The sequence below is a fragment of the Hesperophylax consimilis genome, chromosome 16 (assembly GCF_061612785.1).
Source record: "Hesperophylax consimilis isolate HC1 chromosome 16, BYU_Hcon_1.0, whole genome shotgun sequence".
Lineage (NCBI taxonomy): Eukaryota > Metazoa > Arthropoda > Insecta > Trichoptera > Limnephilidae > Hesperophylax > Hesperophylax consimilis.
The window spans coordinates 27,576,174-27,596,579 of record NC_142851.1 but is presented as its reverse complement, the minus strand read 5'-3'; the positions used below and the strand labels follow the sequence as shown (position 1 = coordinate 27,596,579).

Genomic DNA, 20,406 nt, shown 5'->3' with positions numbered 1-20,406 from the left:
TCAATAATTATTGCAAAAAATTTACTAAAATCTTTTGCTCACTAGTTTTTTTCAAAATTGATTTTTATTGTTTTGAGGTTTCAAAGTTTTATTTTTATTAGTAAGGAAAAACAACATATCGTGCAAACAATTAATTTACAATGTGTCACAGTCAAAAAGGGATCTGTCATAATATTTACAGTATTTTTTGCTGAAATAAAGGTGGCATAAAAAATAGATGCGCTTGAGGAATATACTTCACAAGAGATAAGCAAAATACGGGCTAGATATTATTTTTTTAACAAATAATTATAAGCAATAATTAGTCATCCGAAATACTAATACAAATTGAAAATATCTCCCGAGTAAAAATAAATGCCGCCAACGGGAATTGAACCCGTGCCTTCCGATGTCCGGTCAGGTGCTCTGTATCCACTGAGCTATGTCGGCTTATTTCCAACCCGCCAAATGATTCAATATGTACTAGTACCTCAATCAACAATTACTGCTTATTATATTTGGGTGAGTAATAAAATGATTAGTTTGGTAAATAGTAAATCTTATGAGGTTGTCAGGTCATTTCAAGAGTTGATACCTAAATGAGACGATAGACGACTGTTAGCATTTTGTGGCTTCCACTATGTTAGCCATTTCCTGCGGAGAAGCGGCGTGAAGTCGCTTAAAATTAGTCAATTAAATTTCCTAGATCAGGATTCCAGTTGATCGAGTATCCAGTCCATGTAGTGAACCACGCTTGTGAATATGCTGGGCAGTCCACCTGTGCCGCACGTCTTAACGCCACCGCTCACGATTCCGTACTGTACCATCCTGACATGCCTTGAATTGAGGACGACTTTGGCGATCAGGGGGCCCCCGGAGTCCCCTCCACAGGAAGAGATTCCTTCATCGCCCCCGGCGCAAAGCTGACGAAAGCCGATTCGACCAAAACCAGACCTGGGAACATAAGAATAAGACTTGTTATGCGTTAAGGCTCTGTACATTGACATTTTTCATTATTATATTTCATCTACTGACAATTATCCAATAATATCACAATACAAAGCATATAATACGAACTGAATAATAGTAAATATATATGAAGAAATTGGTAGGGACCCAACTACAAATTAGCTACTCGTACATATTTACAGTAGTATTATGATTTCTGAACATTGTTTTGAAATAAATGATTCATGTAATTTCATAAGTTTTCTACTTTCAGTGTATTCCAGCCCTGATGAATGTGGTCTTATGTAAAAAAGTAGTTATTTATTAATTTTTTTAATTTTTCAGCCCACAGCAACAATTTATCAGTATCATGCATATTACATGTGTATTTAATTTAATTGTGTACAAGTTTTATTATATGTCTTGTCAGGGGCCCTAGCATGAACGATCGATAAAGCCCGATATTGACAAAATTCGATAAAATTCGTCATATAAGATCAGTTACCGATAGTTGCGAGCATGGTCAATGGTAGATTGGGTATATTCCGACCGACAATTGACAAAATTCATTGTCTATGGTCAGTTGGCGTTATTTGCGAGCACGGTTGTCAAATATTCCAACCGACGATTGACAAAAAACCGCCAAATCTATCGCGGACTCTTGGCTGTCAGTTAAACTTTCGATATAAAAACAACTTTTTAATAATACCGTTTTTTTACAAAATTACTGGTATATCAATGAACGGAGGCAGGCTAACGATTCCAAAGAAGCTCGTAAGATTGAAAGACGCCGTTTACGCGATCAATTGAATCCGTTTGAACTTGGAGAGACTGAATTCAGACACTTGTTCCGGATATCTCGTATAATGGCTAAAGATCTTATAGATCAGCTAACTCCCTTTTTAGTGTCAAAAAGTACAAGCGGACTTCCAATGTACATTAAAGTAAGTGCATTTAATATTATTTTGATATCTTTGTAAAAACACAATGTCGATCATTAATAAAAGGATTATAATGTTGACAGGTATTAGCACCAATAAGTTTCTTCGCCACAGGAAGTTACCAACGTGGGGTGGGGCAAGACCATATGCTGGCTATAGGTCAGACAACCGTCAGTAAATGCATCAAAGTGTTTATGAAGGCAGTGTTGGAGCACCTTTATAGAAGGTGGATACATTTTCCAGCAACAAACGAAGCCAGGAAGCAAGTGGAGAGTGCTTTCAGGGACAAATTAAACTTTCCTCATGTTCTGGGCTGCATTGATTGCACCCACATTGCCATTGTGACCCCTTCCAGACATGAAGAGCAGTATAAAAATCATAAAGGATTCTATTCGCTCAATGATCAAGTGGTAAAATGTTTGTTTTTACAAATAAAACAGTTGGTGTACGGTGTTTTCACATTTTATTGAAGGTTTTACATGTTTGTTATACAGGTATGTGATGCTGAGTTGACAATATTAAGTATTAACACACGCTTCCCGGGTACTGTCCACGATCAATTTGTTTGGAATAGTAGTACAGTAAAAACTGAAATGACCAGACTATATAATCAGAGAATTGGGACGTATTTCTTGCTAGGTATTATACTATATTATATTTCAACAATCCATAACTTAGTAGTTATATATACCTATTGTAATGGGTGTTTATGTTTCAATCAGGTGACTCCGGGTACACATTGGAACCTTATCTCATGACCCCAATATTTGATGCAGCTGAGGGAAGTGCAGAGTACAAATATACAAAGGCGCACTGTAAGGCGAGATGTTGCATAGAACGTCTATTTGGAGCATGGAAGGCTATATTCCGTTGCCTTAGGAAAGATAGAGTTCTCCATTACGAGCCAGAAGTTGCTGGTCAAATAATCACTACATGTGCTATTTTATACAACATGATGAAGCACTATAAGTCAGTTTCCTTATTTAACTAAATGCATTTAAAGAAAGTAAGGCAACAATTCAAAATAATAATCGTTTTATTTCAGATTAACAGATGAATTTATTGATAATATCGTGATAGAAGAGATTGAGCTATTAAACCAGGCTGAAGATGTCAGCAGAGTAGTAGCAGCCCGCGGAGTGAGAGATCAAGTCGTTCGGAAGTACTTCTCTAATGAATAAACTCATCTTACTCATCTAATAAAACAAAGTTTAAACATTTCAATCATTTACTATTAAATATAAAAAAAAACTTGAAAGAAAGTAAAGCAACAATAAACAAATACAATTTTTGTGTCATTTCTATTTTGAATGTTTGGATGAAGAACTGCCTGTGCCCGCATTGCTGAAGAAGATTCTCACTGACCACTGAACCCGCCAAAAGAGACTAATTGTTAATTACCTTACATAATGATATTTGAATGTTAGGATGAAGAACTGCCTGTGCCCGCATTGCTGAAGAAGATTCTCACTGACCACTGAACCCGCCAAAAGAGACTAATTGTTAATTACATAACTTAAGTTTTCATTTGGAACAAATATTTTTTAAATGTATATTCAATTACACACTTAACAATATTGATTGTGGCAGATTTATTTTCTCATTTGTTATAACAAAACATATTTTAAATGACGCACTCATTTCTTATAGATTATTTTGGAAAATATATCTGTATGCTTGATTTTTTCCATGTTGACAATCTAATTTGTTTTGAAATTCTCGTTTCGTAAACGGATTTGTATACTTCAAGATTTATTTTTCTTTTAATTTCCTTTGAGTTGCTTAGACATCATTGCTATTCCTATGATAATTCATTGTAAGTATTAAAGATTTAATACATCTATTTTTATTAATGAATGAACTTAAAAATATATATTTTAAAAAATTGACTGAGGACTGAACCTTCATCCCCAAGGATTGAGTAAATGAGTAAATAAAATCCCTTAATTTTTTCGGAGAAATGTGTATGCGTTCGCGTGTGTGTACACGAGTGCCATCAAAAGTTGGCGGAATTCATTGTCATCGAAAACGAATCTATCGGATGATGAGTACTGGGTTGATTTTTAGTTCTAAGATTCCATTTAATTCATTCATAATTAATTAATTTATTTATTCATTCAAGAAAATAAAATCGAATTTTAAATAGATGTAATAGATTTAAAAATTATAACATATTTTTGAAATTCGTTTTTAAATAGATGTAATAAATTTAAAAAAAAAATTCATTGAAAATTATGAAGTTTTCACCGTCATAAAACTTAGCTCCTTAGATGTCTGTTATCCATTTTTTTAATTTAATCTGAATGAAAATTATGAAAATGATACATGATCAGTAATTATTATTATGTTGTGATAGGTAACAAGGTAATTATAAAATTATTGACTTTAACACGCTTACCTGACACTGAAATAAATATAAACAAACAAGAAAATAAAACTTGTGAACCCATATTGTTAATTATTTAGTTGAAATATACACAACATAATCACTCGATGCAAAGGACCAGCGCCTTTCGCTGAGGCGTAATGAAAACTGCTTGGATAATTTTAGAATAAAAAGACCGACGCAAATCTAGAACCGGTTAAAAAATCATTTTAAATCATGAATAATTACAATTAGCCATTTTATTTATTAACATTTTTATTTATTTAAGGATTTAATTAATGTAATAATGTGAATGTCTAAATAGGAATTTCTGAGTTTAGAGTTTATAACATGAGCTGCTGCTGATATTGTGATTAAGCCCTTTATTTAAAGAGAATCAATATTGTACCTACTTTTTTTTTTTTTTAATATTTACTCCACACAGGAGGCCCTGAAGAAAATAATTTCCCTCAGGGCCTATATCGTCTTTGGGGATGCTGTGTGGAGGGTCTTTTTGTGGAGAGGAAGGAGTGAACATGGGTCTTGAAGAGTCCCATGTTGTAGGAGGGAGGAAACACAGAGGCCGGCAGTTCGTTCCACAGTCGAGCTGTTGAACCTAAGAACGAATCATTGAAGCGACCCGTTCTCATGTGACAAATGTCAACTGTGTACAAATGTTGGGCGCGCGTTTGGCGTGTATCCCGACTACGCACCGGTGCCGAAGGGATCAATGACGCTAGTTTCTCAGAGCATCTTCCATTGTAATACCGATAGAACAAGGACAGCATACCTATCTGACGCCTGTGCTCTAAAGATTGCAGTCCGTTTGTTAAGATTGGGGAATCTATCAAACGGACCGCCCGTTTCTGCACAGAGTCAAGGGTTTTTTTCAGGTATTTTGGGGCTCCAGATCAGAGATGGCTGCCAAATTCGACAGTAGGGCGCACTTGCGATTGTGATGAATTGAATACTCACATAAAATAAACGAGACAAACGTACTCCAAAAAAAAAATTTTTTGTTTAGAATATGAGAAGATTTATTGACAGGCAGGCCGTAAACACGTTCCCACGGGAAGGGAGCAGAGATCGATGGGGCAGTCGGTTTTTGAACTTGGGTACGTTGAAAGCTCCGAGAAACGAATACAAATCAGAAGTGATGTGTGAGATTACAGTTAATTAGTGAATTCAGATGGTGTTAAAAGTATTGTGGAATATTGAATTAAAGTGAAATATTACTGATCCGGTGTTTGTGTGAAGTGAAAGTGGTTGTACTCAGTGAGGATAGGAATAATTGGATGATTTGTAGAGCGCCGTTTTGTGAAAAATCACCCCAGGGGCGCTAAGAGTTGGGCGATCGCAATTGTAATATAAAGTGTGTTAGATTAAACGTGATTTCGTAAATAGGTAGTTCAAACTAAGTTACTTGTCTTAAAAACATGGAAATAATAATAATGATGATTGCGTTTTAAAACAGAGTAAACGTATTTAAAGGCAGGAAGTGTTTAATCGGATTAAGGAAGAATTAACGATTGGCGAGATGGCCTTCTAACCACGGAGACCGTAATCCAGAGAATCAAACAAATCATAAAACTCGGGTTCGAATCCTGACAGATTGACGAATTGTATTCACAGAATTATTTAATTACCCTTTTGTAGGCGTAGGGAGGGGACCAAAATTGAACAAATTGCAAGGATTTCGCTAAAAGGAGGAAAGAAGCCGATAGGGAGGAGATCGAAAATTAAACTGATTTAGCTATGTAGTGTGTAACCAGGTAAGTTTCACACTAGGATTTGGAGGTGACTAACAGGCTGAGTTTTTTTATATTTTATTAAATTCTAGAAGACCCTTTAAAGGACGGATACAGCATCCAAGTTTACAACCCCTGCCACCCAAATAATGTTTCAAAAGGGAATGTGTCAATCAGACTATCTATCAGCTGAAAAAGGGAGACGGGCCAATGACCTTTTCATATGTACGCCGAGGCGCGGTGTACAATCAGTCGAAGGAGAAGTTTTGCTAGCGTATGACCACCCGAATAGAAAGCGATCGGATGCAACCAGACAGAACAAAATTTAATACTTTTCATCTATTGTTTGACTTTCTAATTTACGAATTGGGATGCACAAAAACAAATCTAGAGTCAAAAGAGGGAGATGGTAATCTCCGAAATAAAACTACCAACCGAACAACTTTTCTCAACAGGTACCTTTCGAGAGGTAGGCAGCCTCTTTAAATTAAATGCAAAAATCAAACCAATTATCCGTTTATACCTACCTGAGAGGATAGGTATTCAGTAGAAGTTACCCATACCTAATACACGAGGATGCTAGTAACCTCATAAAATAATTACTGGAACCAAATATTAAAATACAGACAGTCCTCATCCTAAATTTGGCATTTCGAGTAAACCTTACATATATCTCACATGATAATTGGCTGAATGGGTAAGCACACAACCCATCGATAGAAGCAGGCTAAATGTCGACAAGATCGTCGTGTGTTATCTATGTTATTGACCTAGAAAAGGATGTAAATTCCCGACGACGAGGAAGTTACAACGTTTTCTGGAGGTGGCGCGTAACTTAGGACCTTACGTGTCACATTTTCGCGACTAGATTCGTGACAAGGGATGTCATGGTTTTCCCCTTCTACACTCAGTAAAGTAGATTTTCCTGGAGGTGCATGAGGTTGGGGCAATTCTGAAATTAGTGATGAGACCTGGTTTTCTTTATTCTGGCGTGACGGTTGCCGATTTGGAACAAGGGGAGACCCGGCCGGTTGTGATATCCAGACACGCAGATATCGATCGCCTTGTTCAAATTATCATCCATCGGTTTTGTTTGGTAAAGAGGAGGAGCCAACTTTAATTTGAAAAAAATTCATTTCCATTCCTCTCCTTCCCCTCCCAAAATATATACATGGATGGCGCCGACAACTAACACCATAAATTTATCGTATGTTTATCACACATATAAAATCTAACACCTTGTTATACTCACATTACCCTACGATAGATAGAGTCATGTAGCTAGTTGGAGAGCAGGCGACTTAGAAAATAAGGTTTATAAAATTATGAGCTTTAAAACACAGCGGTAATGGATTCAACCCACTCTATCTCAAAAGAATCGAGGGATACCACACATACATAGATAACTAGGTTTCTATACCAAGAAACAAAAAACCAACACAACGTTCGGTGAAGCCTTTTTATACTGAACCGTCACGTGAAATGATTACGTTCAAGATCGTAAACCACGTAGACAAACTAGGGTGCACACACTTGAAGGGGTGTGTAATAAAGAGAGGTGCAAGGACTTGTAAAGACGGCAGGGAGGACATTCCTACCCCGGATATATACATAACCAAAGCCTTATGGAAAAGTTACCTATGGGACTTAAAGAAAATTTATCGTAGAAAGAAGAGAAGGAAAAGTTTGAAGAGGACAGATCATTACACGATTTATACAGGGTGAGCAGTTGTGTACTATCAAAGTATCTGCGGGACCTGTACAGTACGCCCAGCTTCTGAGAGGCCAACTTTACTCTGGCTTCGATGGAGCCCCCGTACCTGAGCTGGTCACTTATAGTTACACCAAGCATATCAATGGAAGGCCTGTTCGGAAGATTGCCTAATCAGTGTCTCACCAGTACAGGTGTGATAATAACAAATCGTTTATGAACATATTTGTATTTAACTTTTACCCATTCTTATTTGTCATTTACTTCTGCATATTTAGCTTATTCATTTTTATCATTTTGTCATTATTATGTATTTAAACATCCATGTATGTAAATTTTGGGCACCATGCCTGTTTTATGTGCTTAAATAAAAACAAATAAATGAGCAATTTACATGAAAAAATTATAAACAATAGATACTACATCTATCTATCTATCTTATATGTATATAAGTAAAAACGTAAATGTTCGTTACATCAAAATATTAAATCTCCGAAAATTCTTCACCGATTGCTTTGAAATTTTGACACAACGTTGCATTCGAATACGCGTGTGTTTTTATACTATATTATAAAGTTGTCAACTGTGACAGGTAATATTTTTATTTTAACAGCGCCATCTGTTGGATGTGAAAGCAAAACGCTCTATTATTTCTCTATTTGCACAGAGAGACTGAACCACAGCAACGCGTGGTGGGGTACAGCTAGTTTAAAATAAAAGACAATCAGCATCGTACAGTAGGAAATTTATAAACAGGTTTTAATAAAGTCATTGATAATTCATGTGTCTTGGCTGATGATCCAAGGCTTTGTGCCCAATTTATATAACTTGTGTTCTGTCTAATGGCCAGTGAAAGTAAATTGAATAGCTTTGTTGCAAATTATCTAAAATTTCTTTGACTAAAAGCTGTTTTAGCGAAAGGGATAAGTAAGTGATTATACCCTATTGGTTCTAGTATTACGAGTAGTTTGTACATTGTCAAAAATTAATAATATTTCATTATACGTATAAAAGTTCAATTTATTAATTAATTATTTCCAGTTTTTTGCAGTTTGCAAGGGGAAGCAATAGACAAAATATCTCAATAGCTTAAAGCAGAGGTTCCCAAACTTTTTTGCCCCGTAGACCACTTGCCAAATTTTTTTTTCCGTAGACCCCCTTCCTGCCGAATATTTAATTTTTCTAAAACTATTATCGTCCCATGTGATAATCATTTATTTTTTAGTAGAAATATTCCCTTCCCTTGCCTGCCCAACAACCGGGTGGCGGTATAGTTGCTCTGTCTTTATATTGTGCAGACAGGGGCACTCTTGTGAGGTATTACACCAAATGAAAATGAAGCAGAATAAGCAATGGGAATTTTCTTTCTGTAGCTAGCCCTACAGAACTGCCCCTTAAGTTCTTTGTCAGTGCGTATTCCGGTCAGTTCTTCTTGTCACATGATATCCGATTCTTCAACGTTGCATGTCCATAGTCAAAATGTCCTCAAACTTAGTTTTGAAGTCTGTGTGAAGTGCATTTAAATGTTGAACGTCATTATTACCCCGGAAGTTTTTCAAAACAAATTGGGGAACTAGGAAAATTCGCGGCTTCCAATGTGCAATGTTTTGCTTGAATATATTAATTTTGACGAGAAATAAACATAGCTCTATTTACATATATACCTCAATTAACAACTTAACGAAATATAAAAATACAAATATCAAATAAGTAATTTCTCAGTCTATTATATTTGTGTTAGGTCTATTGTGTCGTTTACGGAACTCCTTAATGTTGACTTAAGGTAAATGGGGGTCCGCTCGTATGTACCTCCATTTGAATCTCGTGGACCCCCGAAAATTTCCAAACTTGCATTGCTACAGTGAATTCTGTTGAAGATGAGGAAGAGGAATTAAAAACGGAGAAAAACTATGAATGTATACTCATGTTTTTTTAAAAGATACTACTTATTTAATTTTTTAATAAATTTCAATTTTGTTTAAAAATGCTGCTACAGTATCCAATATATTTTCCATTCCTGGTTGTTTTTTTTTCATTACAGGAGTGATTGCACTTTGTATTTCATGGTTTTTGACACATTTTATTTTATTTTATTTTTATTTTTATTTTTATCGCAGAAACAAACAGTACATAATTACATAGAGGACAATAGTTACAAAGTTATACAAGTTAGTACAATAATTGGTACCAATTTCATGTAGCTGACATATATACATACATATGTGGTATTATTATACATTTTACTTAAGTTAGCTAGTATGCTAGGGAAGGAGAGAGGTGTATGTGTGAGTGTTTGTGTGTGTACGTGTGCATGTGTTTGTGAGGATGTTTGTGTATATATACACGTAACACATAAAATTGTTGTATTTCATGATTTTTTAAATAAATTTGAATTATATAGAACAACTTTATCTGTCTTAAACTTTAATTTTTCACATATTTATAAATAACAAGTTTTTGCAGTGCGGCGCGCGTCCCGTCGTGTGATCCACCAAGGCCCGCTCGCCGGTAGGTTAATATAAAGGGTATTTAGGGACGTACTTGACTTACCTTAACCAGTGATTACAAACATTATTTTGAATAAAAAACGTAAATGATTTTTTCCCCCAGTTAAATAATTAAAATCAGTAGTTATTGGACCGTTAGGGTCGGGGAGAGGGGTTAAGCGATTACTCGGCTGAGTGACCAGTGACGACACGTAGAATTTTATTTTTATTTTGATTGTTTCTGGAAAAAAAAATAAAAAAATAGTCACCGGATCCAAAAATTTCACTAACATTTTGTACTCCAAATAATTTCAGGAATCAATTTTTAAAGTAAGTCACACTAACCACCGTGTATCATTCTTACAGTAATATTATGTAGTATCAAATAAGAATGTTGTGTACTGTAAATAATTTATATATTAAGAGTGTATCTTGAAGACCCCATTAGGAGAATGGCATATGTGAGAAAAAAACGCGAGCCGAACCAAGAATTATGGGAAAGGAACGAAGCGTCCGTTTCGCGCTGTTTGTCTTCTCTTCGTTTCTTTCCCATAATTTGTGGTTCTGCTCGCACTTTTTTCTTATGTGTATTCGCAGCATTAGAGGAATTACGTTATATTTTTGCTAAAAGGCAGTCACCCTAGCGACAAATATGAAAATATTTTATGATTCAAACGCAAATTTTTGAATTTGCAGGTCTGCTACTTTTATGAGGAATTAGTACAGTGTCGGACAATGTATAATATCGGACAAGTCTTTTATCTCTCGTTAGCGTGTAGACTGTAGATAGGGAAATACAAGTTACGAGTACATAATGCTGTATGAATTTGGTGCGTGCAGTGTATGTTTGACTCTTGCCGAAGCTAGTTATGTTTTCATGTATTCGATTTTTGCCAATTTAATATTGTATAAAAGCTATAACCTACTTTATATATTATACAAAATACACAATACAAATACATTATATATTATAGAAAGTAGGTTATAGCTTTAAAACAGTTAAAAGTATTAAATAGTAGGTAAATTACAATCCAATGCCAATCAAATGACTACCTTAAGTTTGAAAAAATATGTTGCCTAAGACAAGTGACATATTTTGTAATTTTAACTTTGTTTAGTGTAGGGAACGGCTGTTTCGGTAGTATTGGACACACGATTTAAAAAAATATGTTATTTAAATGAATAAACACTTAGCAGAGTGTTTATTGTTGCAAAATTTAACGTATGAATGCATTATCGTACAAAACTTAGGCACATGGAACTGGAGTACAGGCTTTTAGTTGTTGGACGGTGTGGAGGTTAACACGGCAGACTTAGGCCTAAGGCACCAAGAAACTAATAGATATGGACAAAAACTCGCTGAGGGAACTGGTAGGACTACTAACGGGACACTGCCATCTCAGCAGACACATGCAGATATTGGGAGTAGAAAACACCAATAGATGCAGGAAATGTGAAGAGTATGAAGAGACTCCAATTCACCTATGGTGCTAATGTCCTGCCCTGGTGGGAACTAGGCTCAGATACCTGGGGAGACATACAGTAGAACCAGAAGACATAGCCACATACCCAACGACAACCCTAGTGAACTTTATTAAAAGGACCGGGTTGTTGTTAAAGGATTGAGGTAAAATGGGAGATGGCACAATGGGCCTATGGCCTAAGTGCTCACGGGAACTACGTGCAAACCGTCTCCGCCTTAAAAAAAAAAAAAAAAAAAATAGGCCTAAGGTACAAGGAACTGGTGGAATAGAGCAGTTGACCAGCAGGAGTACAAGCTTTTAGTTGTTGAACGGTGCGGAGGCTAACACAGCAGACTTTAACAGAGCAGGAGAAGAGGCTTTTCCTAGAAAACGCCAAGACTCCAGGAATTGACTGGTGCCGAGGATGATGACGATAATGATCGTTTAAACATTTCTAAAAATGAAACATGAGGTTTGTTTGTACTAACGTCTTTGTACTAATGTTTATGCTTTAGATAAATATTTTATCTTCTCAATGTTGACTTGAAGAAATTGTTCGTACACAATCAAACTTAAAGCGCTAATATATTATATTATGCGGGTCAAGATAATATATAGTGAAAAATGTTTTCAGCATTTTTTGCAAAATAAGTTTATAAAATAACATATTTTTCCTCGTAAGTTAGCCTGACGACAATTGATATCTGAACTCTAATATAAAGGTTATCTTTATATTTTGTTGTGTGTTTGTGATCCAAAAGAGTAACGTGGGTTTTCCCCTAATGAGAATAACGAATAACAAAGTCAAGTTTTATTTGATCCTAGCTGACTTTGAGTGTACCCGGTTTTGCTCGGAGTTGTGAATTATTTAGTGAAAACTCTATCAAAATCCGTTGCGTATTTTAGAAAAACTAAGCCCACAAACAGATAGACGATTATAGCGATTTTATTTTATGCTATTAAGGCTTTTACATACATATATAACAATATTTAAGAAATTTATACTCGTAAATAGTGCAGGAAATGACTGTTCAAAACACTTGCATAAAAATATTGTTGAAGTTGATCCACACAGTGTAGGTAAAAAATATCAAAACAAAAAATCTTTTTTTTTTCTTTCAGCTGACAAAATACTGTTAATGTGTTAATTTAAATAGCTTTATCAAAATATTCCCCTGCTTGATGAAAAAAAACTTCAATAAGGTATGCTTATATATTGAAATTGATGTACTAAATATATCAGCAACATCGGAGTATTTGTTTCCTGTTGAATCCGTCGCATAGGAGTATAATATTGGGACGTTGATGTACAATTGCTACAATAATATGGTAGGTACTGTCTTGTAACTGACCTGCTTGGACTATGAAAAGAGATTACATATAATAAATCGGGGGTGTCAAACATTGAATTAATGATTTTATACAAATAGGTTAAATTGGAAATAATTCTACGATCAGATAATTGCCAATTTTAAAATTTACATATCTTAAAAAAATTATTTTGGATTCTTTCAATCACATGTGAATGAACCTCATAATTTGGGGAATTGTTAATGATAACATTCTTAATGTTAGTGAAAAAATAAATTTGTTTTTAATTTTATTATTTAAATAGCATGCATTGGAAAGGAGCTTAGATTTTGAGTTCACGGCTTGATCGTATCGAGTATCCAGTCCATGTAGTACACCACGTTAGTGATGATTGAAGGCATGGCCTCAGTGCCACAGTCCCTGTGACCCGTGCTGATGACTCCGAACTGCACGAACTTGATCACCCTTCGTGGCAGGGGCATGTTGTACCCCATTGGGCTGCCGGAATCTCCTTCGCAGGAACTGATCCCCTCGAGGCCACTGACGCACAGCTGGCGAAAGCCTATGCCACCAATGCCGGAACTGAAATTGAATTGAATAATCATTAATGATGTCAAACACCACCTTACTATGAAGCAGTTTTCTGAATGTAAAACACACTGTTATTTCCGTAATTTCAAAGAAGAGTATCTAGACTCGGATGAAAGGCGAATAGTAGATATGTACAAACTGCCAGTAGAGACAATGTATACTTTATATATATATATTGTATCTAATGGCTATATATATATATATTGTTCCTTCTGTACGCCGCTAATAATTGAATATGGTTGAAATACAAATGTTCATAGTTCCACCAAAATTCATTTATTAATTTAATCGTCCTGATGGGCTTTTACAAGATTTACTGCATAATACAGTGAGAAAAGAATTTATTCTTCAAAGTTTATAATACAAGTAATAAGTGAATATATATGTTGATAATACAAGTAATAAGTGAATACAAGTAATTTACGAGTAAATACAAGTAATTTACAAGTGAATACAAGTAATTTACATGTGAATACGAGTAATTTACAAGTGAATACAAGAAATTTACGAGTGAATAAAAGTAATTTACAAGTGAATACGAGTAATTTACGAGTGAATACAAGAAATTTACAATAAGAAGTGTATGAAAAAATGTAATGGCTCCTATGCGATGCTCCTGAATAATAATATAATGCTACATAAAAACTCCGAAAAAATAATATAATGCTACATAAAGACTCCGAACCTTTCGTCAGCCCGGAAGGGACGCCCTAACCAACTGTACCACCGTTATCCACTATAATCAATCTTATCCTTCTTTAAAATATTATAAATAATTCCACTCGCATCCAACTTTGCATTCATAAGCGAAGTTCTACTTGATTCCATGCGAGCACATGCGTAAAAATAAATGGCGTAATGGTAGAATTATCTATTTTTATATTACAAAGGATCTTTCACTTTTTGCAAAGTCTCTAAAATGAAGTGAAAAGGCTAATAAGTTTATTAAAAACTGTAAAATTTTAGTACATAACCATGGATAAAACAAAAGCCGGATAGAAATATCACATAATTCAGATTAAGGGTCCAGTTTCCCTTAATCAGTAGGTATTCCACTACCTACCACTTCTCGTAGACTACTCTCAGGTTAAGGGCTTAAGTTCCCTTAATCAGTAGGTATTCCACTACCTACCACTTCTCGTAGACTACTCTCAGGTTAAGGGCTTAAGTTCCCTTAATCAGTAGGTATTCCACTACCTACCACTTCTCGTAGACTACTCTCAGGTTAAGGGCTTAAGTTCCCTTAATCAGTAGGTTTTCCAATATCTTCCACTTCTCCCCGACTACTCTCAGATTAAGGGTTTGAGTTCCCTAAATGAGTAGGTATTCCACTACCTACCACTTCTGACAGACTACTCCAGATACTAGGGGTATCTGCTCTTGAAGATTTAAAAAAAAAATTAAAGAAACACAAAAAAAGTTGAGCTTACCGTGGCTATTTTCTCCCACACCTTGGTTTGCGTTTGAAATACATTTTCTTAAATTAACATTAATTAAGGGACGTTACATGAACAATAGAAATATATTTACAGTACATCCTAAGAATGCATTTGAAATTTGCAATTTTAATTTCGGTTTTCTATTATGGGTCAAAAGTATACTGGTAATTATTTTACCCTAGTGGGCCATAAAGTCGGACACTTTCTTTAGAACTGAATGCAATACGTTTTGGAAGATTTTAAAAATACACTAATTATAAACTGGGTCTTCGGAATGTAGGTACGTAAGAGTATTGGTCAATGCAAACGAACCAACACTCAAACATACATTTTACAACGAGAAATAATTTTTAATCCTTGAATTCGTGAAATCGTTGACGGACATTGTGTTAATAAAATACCAGGCCGTTAGATACATTATTTTATATTATGGAAAAATGTTATCTTATGATAATGTTAAAAATGGTGGGAAAATGAATCTCACGACTAAATTATTTACAATAGGTATTGTCGCTTTCATTCTGGAATGAACAAATACATTGGCTCACTTGTTATATTTTTCAGCGCAAATCCTGTTCGACACAATTGGCACAGTGATTTGAAGGAGTCTCGGATCGTAAACATTTTTTCCGACCTCAACACTGCCGTCTTCCAGTATATTGGTTCTTCCCCATCCTGTTAATGTGAATTTTTTGTCTTCCAACTTTGTTTCCGTCATTTGTTTTGTAGTCGGCAAACAAATTGGCATCACGTTATCTTGAAATGATACATAATACATTTACAAGTAATATTAGTAGCGGCTGACTTTACATAAATTTTATAGCATAGTTGCAGATCGAAAGTAACAAGATAAAAGCATACACACCTACTGTGAGATCTATTGGGTCCGCTAGCCTTAAAAGCCCAATGTCATTTGTGTAGTCGCTGTTCCTACCAGGGGTAACGCCAACGTATCCTGGGTGAGGAAGGATCTGCTCAATAGCGATGTCCTGGACAGGAGGTGCGCAGTAGCCCCTGTCGCAGTCTATGTCTGTCGATTTATCCCATTCCCCCACCCTGACTCCGATCAACTGACGACTTCTGAGTTTGGTTATGCAATGGGCAGCGGTGAGGATATAGCGACTGCTAATTACGGTACCTCCGCAGGTAAAATCGATTTGTGTTACGCGACCGGCTGCTGTAAATAAAAGCAAAAAAAAAAGATTTTTTCTTCTTTCACATTTTGTGTCTTATAAACAGGAGGGGATGTTAAACCTGTTAAATGAAGGAGTATTGGATGGCATTTGCTTAGGTGGCTGAAATGAATGGAGGCTAACATCGAAGAATTAAACATAAGATATCGGAGGTACGGAATCGGCTATAATTTAAAAAACAGCAACCACAACTGAATTGGTAAAGGCTTTTTGATTATATTGATCAAAGCTACTCGATTACTATACTCGCCACCGTGAATGAAACGGTATAGGGTTTGGGTAGTATTTTTAAAAACAAAAAGTTTATTAATAGCCATAAGAAACGTATGAATCTTTTAAACATTGTGACGTCTGTACGAATGTGGATGAGTGCAAGCGAAATGGAATGCTTGCAAGATCTTATAAAAGGCGATGCACGTTAGTTGTGTGCCTCTTTTGTTACAAGCAGCTCCCCAATAAATATCAGTACAAGATCACGTATCATTATTGTGTACGACCTTCACCCGCTACAATAATACTCCAGCCTCTACACCACATTGGCACGAGCTACATTTGGCATACATTACAAACACAAATAACAAATTTAAAAAGGATCGTAGCTCCGGTGATTGATGTAGACTTGTTTACATTAGAAACACTCTCAGCACATTTAAAGCTCGGTAGCAAGCGTTAAAACAGAAGAAGAAGATGGTTTGAAAGGGAGATATGTAATATGCGATTTTTTTTCTATTGAGGGAATTTTATATAATTATTGTTTCAGCTCTACAAATGTATAGATATTATCTTAAAAATAAAACATATTATTTGGGAACTTAAAAATTAGTGTTCAAGAAAAGTATTAATAAAAATAAAAGGTAGAAATTCTAAATGTGAAGGGCTTAAAAGCTTGCGTCAAGGGCCTCGTTTCTCGACGAAGTTGATATGAAAACTTAAAAAACCACCTAGTGGTTATTCTTTTACAAAATTGTGAACTTTTTCGTTGATTCATCATATTTGTTATAAAGGATTACTGAACGCCAAACCAGATCGAATGGTTTATTCAGTATCTACCTTTACCACATGGTAAATCTAAGAGTGCGCTAAATACATTATTATTCTAAAATATATGCTCTGGATGAATTGAAGCTTTTCCTGTATTTTAGCTATAGTACACTTAAAATTTGTTAGTTTCTTTATAAAAAAATATAAGCATTAACTACTAAACATACGCATATTTCCATAAGGAATATGTAAACTCGTATAATAAACTAAGATTTTCATGGACAGTTTCCCTTGATTATCTCTTTTTCTTTCTTACACAATTATTGCGCTAAATCAGACGTTTCTAGACTCCATTTTCCAAGCGCTTTTTATGCATATTACATATACTCGTAGTGATGTAAGGCACACTAAGAATATACACCTTTTTATGCATATTACATATACTCGTGGTGATGTAAGGCACACTAAGAATATACACCTTTTTATGCATATTACATATACTCGTGGTGATGTAAGGCACACTAAGAATATACACCTTTTTATGCATATTACATATACTCGTGGTGATGTAAGGCACACTAAGAATATACACCTTTTTATGCATATTATATATACTCGTGGTGATGTAAGGCACACTAAGAATATACACCTCTTTATGCATATTACATATACTCGTGGTGATGTAAGGCACACTAAGAATATACACCTTTTTGGCTTGTATATTGTTTACACCTTGGGTCGTATCTGCAAAAAATTCTACTCCCTATGAGATATAAAAAAGATATAACGTCAATCTGACTGAAAATGAAACTTATAGAACATGTAACATCAATCTGACTGATAATAAAACTTATAGAAGATGTAACATCAATCTGGCTGATAATTAAATTTTTAGAACCTGTAACGTCAATCTAGATGACAATGAAACTTATAGAACATGTAACATCAATCTGACTGATAATAAAACTTATAGAAGATGTTACATCAATCTGGCTGATAATTAAACTTTTAGAACATGTAACGTCAATCTAGATGACAATGAAACTTATAGAACATGTAACATCAATCTGACTGATAATAAAACTTATAGAAGATGTAACATCAATCTGGCTGATAATTAAACTTTTAGAACATGTAACGTCAATCTAGATGACAACGAAACTTATAGAACATGTAACGTCAATCTGTCTGATAATGAAACTTATAGAACATGTAACGTCAATCTGGCTGATAATGAAACTTTTAGGACATATAACGTCAATCTGGCTGATAATGAAACTTATAGAAAATATAACGTCAATCTGGCTGATAATTAAACTTATAGAATGAATATTATAGATTCTCCCTTTTACTGTTTTCACTGATCGCTTAGTATCTATTTTTTACTTTTTAAAATATTAATAATAATTTTTTTATTATAATATTTTGATAATTAAAGTAAATTAAGTGGTTTATCATGTAATCACTGTACAACGTAATTATCTAAGAAAAGACGCTTTGATTCCTAAATAAAAAATAAAACATTTACATTAAAGAAACTTAGTTTCTCAATATTATTCCACACGAATGATTACATTATTTGTTAGCTTAATGAATAATAATAAGTTTACAGGGAAAAAAAACAATTTTTTCAACACAATATCGTTCATCGTTCGACATCGTTCTACATTTCATCATTTTAACGCGTTCTGTTTAATAAAATCGTCTATTATTTAAAGTTAATTCTGTTCATACTTAATTTAGTAGAGATGAGGGCCATCCATGGGTATTCTAGAAGTGCTGTCTTATTGCCTCCGTACATCCGATCTCCAGAAGACGATCCGCATTCTGCCAGAGATGGAAGCAACCGCAGGTTCATGTGGTTCTCTACTGATGGGGGAGACTCCGAATACGGAGTGTCATTCGGGCAACACATCTGCACAGATATCACAGCATTCAAAGACACAGATATCAGCATTAGAAGACACAGATATTAGCACAAGATTTACGGTCGAATTCGCCCTAGCAAATACTAAATAAAATGGGAATATTAACGACGTTTACAAAAGTACTAATTAATCGTTTAGATCTGGAAAAAAAATAGATGAATTTTGTAGCAGAATATATTTTTTAATACCGTTTTACGGAAAATATTTTATTGGTAATGTTTTTATTAATCTCAAACATTAAATCTGCCACTGATTTAACAAGCGTTATTTCGTTGCGAGTACCTCCTACACGGGGCACTCGACTGAGCGCCCTGTATAATGTTCCAAAATCTGCTAACAATTATTTCGTAAACTCGCCAAGTCAAAGATTACACCAGACTTGGTAATAAGTATAGTTCTATCGATGTTTACCGCTGCCAATCGTTGTCAAAATTTAAACTCAGTTTTATGGAATGTTTACATGGATATAAATGTTTTTCTATTAGACCTTTTGTCGATTCTTATACTAATCTAGCGTAATGGAGATTGTTAATTAAAGTTACATAGTTTATGGGCTAGAACAACAATTTCATACTTTTCCATTCAATTGATTCCGAGGATACTGGCAGATCATCACTTCCATGTTACCTACGCTTCGTTAACTCTTATGTTTCATGTTACCTATATTTTGCTAACCTATGGATTGTTAAATCTTATATTTAATGTAATCTGTATATTCTTATATATTATGTAAAGTATTTATTTTTATTGTATTTAAAAAAGTATGTAAAAGCCCTATGGGCGTTTAAATGAAATAAATAACTTACATCCGTAGGTCTGAGAAAAATGATAATATACTCGTAGTTATTTTCCTCGGAATTAATTAAAACTTAAGCCTCGAGTAAACCCCCGCTATTAGAATCTCGTATCACCTGAATTATATCAATAATATTTGGATGATTTGTATAGCGCCGTTTTTTGTAGAATCCCCACAATGGCAAAAATATGCATCATCGGCGCTACAATCCTTTGAAAATATTGTCAGACTTTAGGATGCTTTTCCCCCCTCTTGTCTTGTCTCCAGTGCCTTATATCCAAGGATGCGGTATTCGAATTTCCATCAACAAGCCACCATAGTAAAACCTTCCGATTCTTCCTCCAGGTTCATTGAATAGAAAGCTCTTCGCTTTTATTATCCGGGTATAATTTTGCTTTTATTATCCTGGTCAGCGCACAGGGCTGTGGTCATAAACAAGGCCACAGATAACGATGAACAAGGTCAGTAAACATGATGTAAGGAGTAATGTCAATTGTAATAATAATATTATTATGTTTTGAAGTTC

At 34.8% G+C, this 20,406-nt stretch overlaps 1 protein-coding gene across 1 annotated transcript in view; it reads right to left on the bottom strand.

The window, feature by feature from the left end:
* Positions 1 to 214: 214 nt before the first annotated feature.
* The window catches only part of LOC149416963 (CLIP domain-containing serine protease HP8-like), a 37,935-nt gene continuing 17,743 nt past the window's right edge, over positions 215 to 20,406 (bottom strand). The window contains exons 3-7 of the mRNA XM_089641352.1: positions 18,891 to 19,071; positions 15,848 to 16,159; positions 15,531 to 15,738; positions 13,292 to 13,534; positions 215 to 933 (exon numbers count right to left, since the gene is read on the bottom strand). Of these exons, the coding sequence (XP_089497478.1) occupies positions 687 to 933; positions 13,292 to 13,534; positions 15,531 to 15,738; positions 15,848 to 16,159; positions 18,891 to 19,071 (1,191 nt within the window). The 3' untranslated portion in view covers positions 215 to 686. The remainder of the gene's footprint in view (positions 934 to 13,291; positions 13,535 to 15,530; positions 15,739 to 15,847; positions 16,160 to 18,890; positions 19,072 to 20,406) is intronic.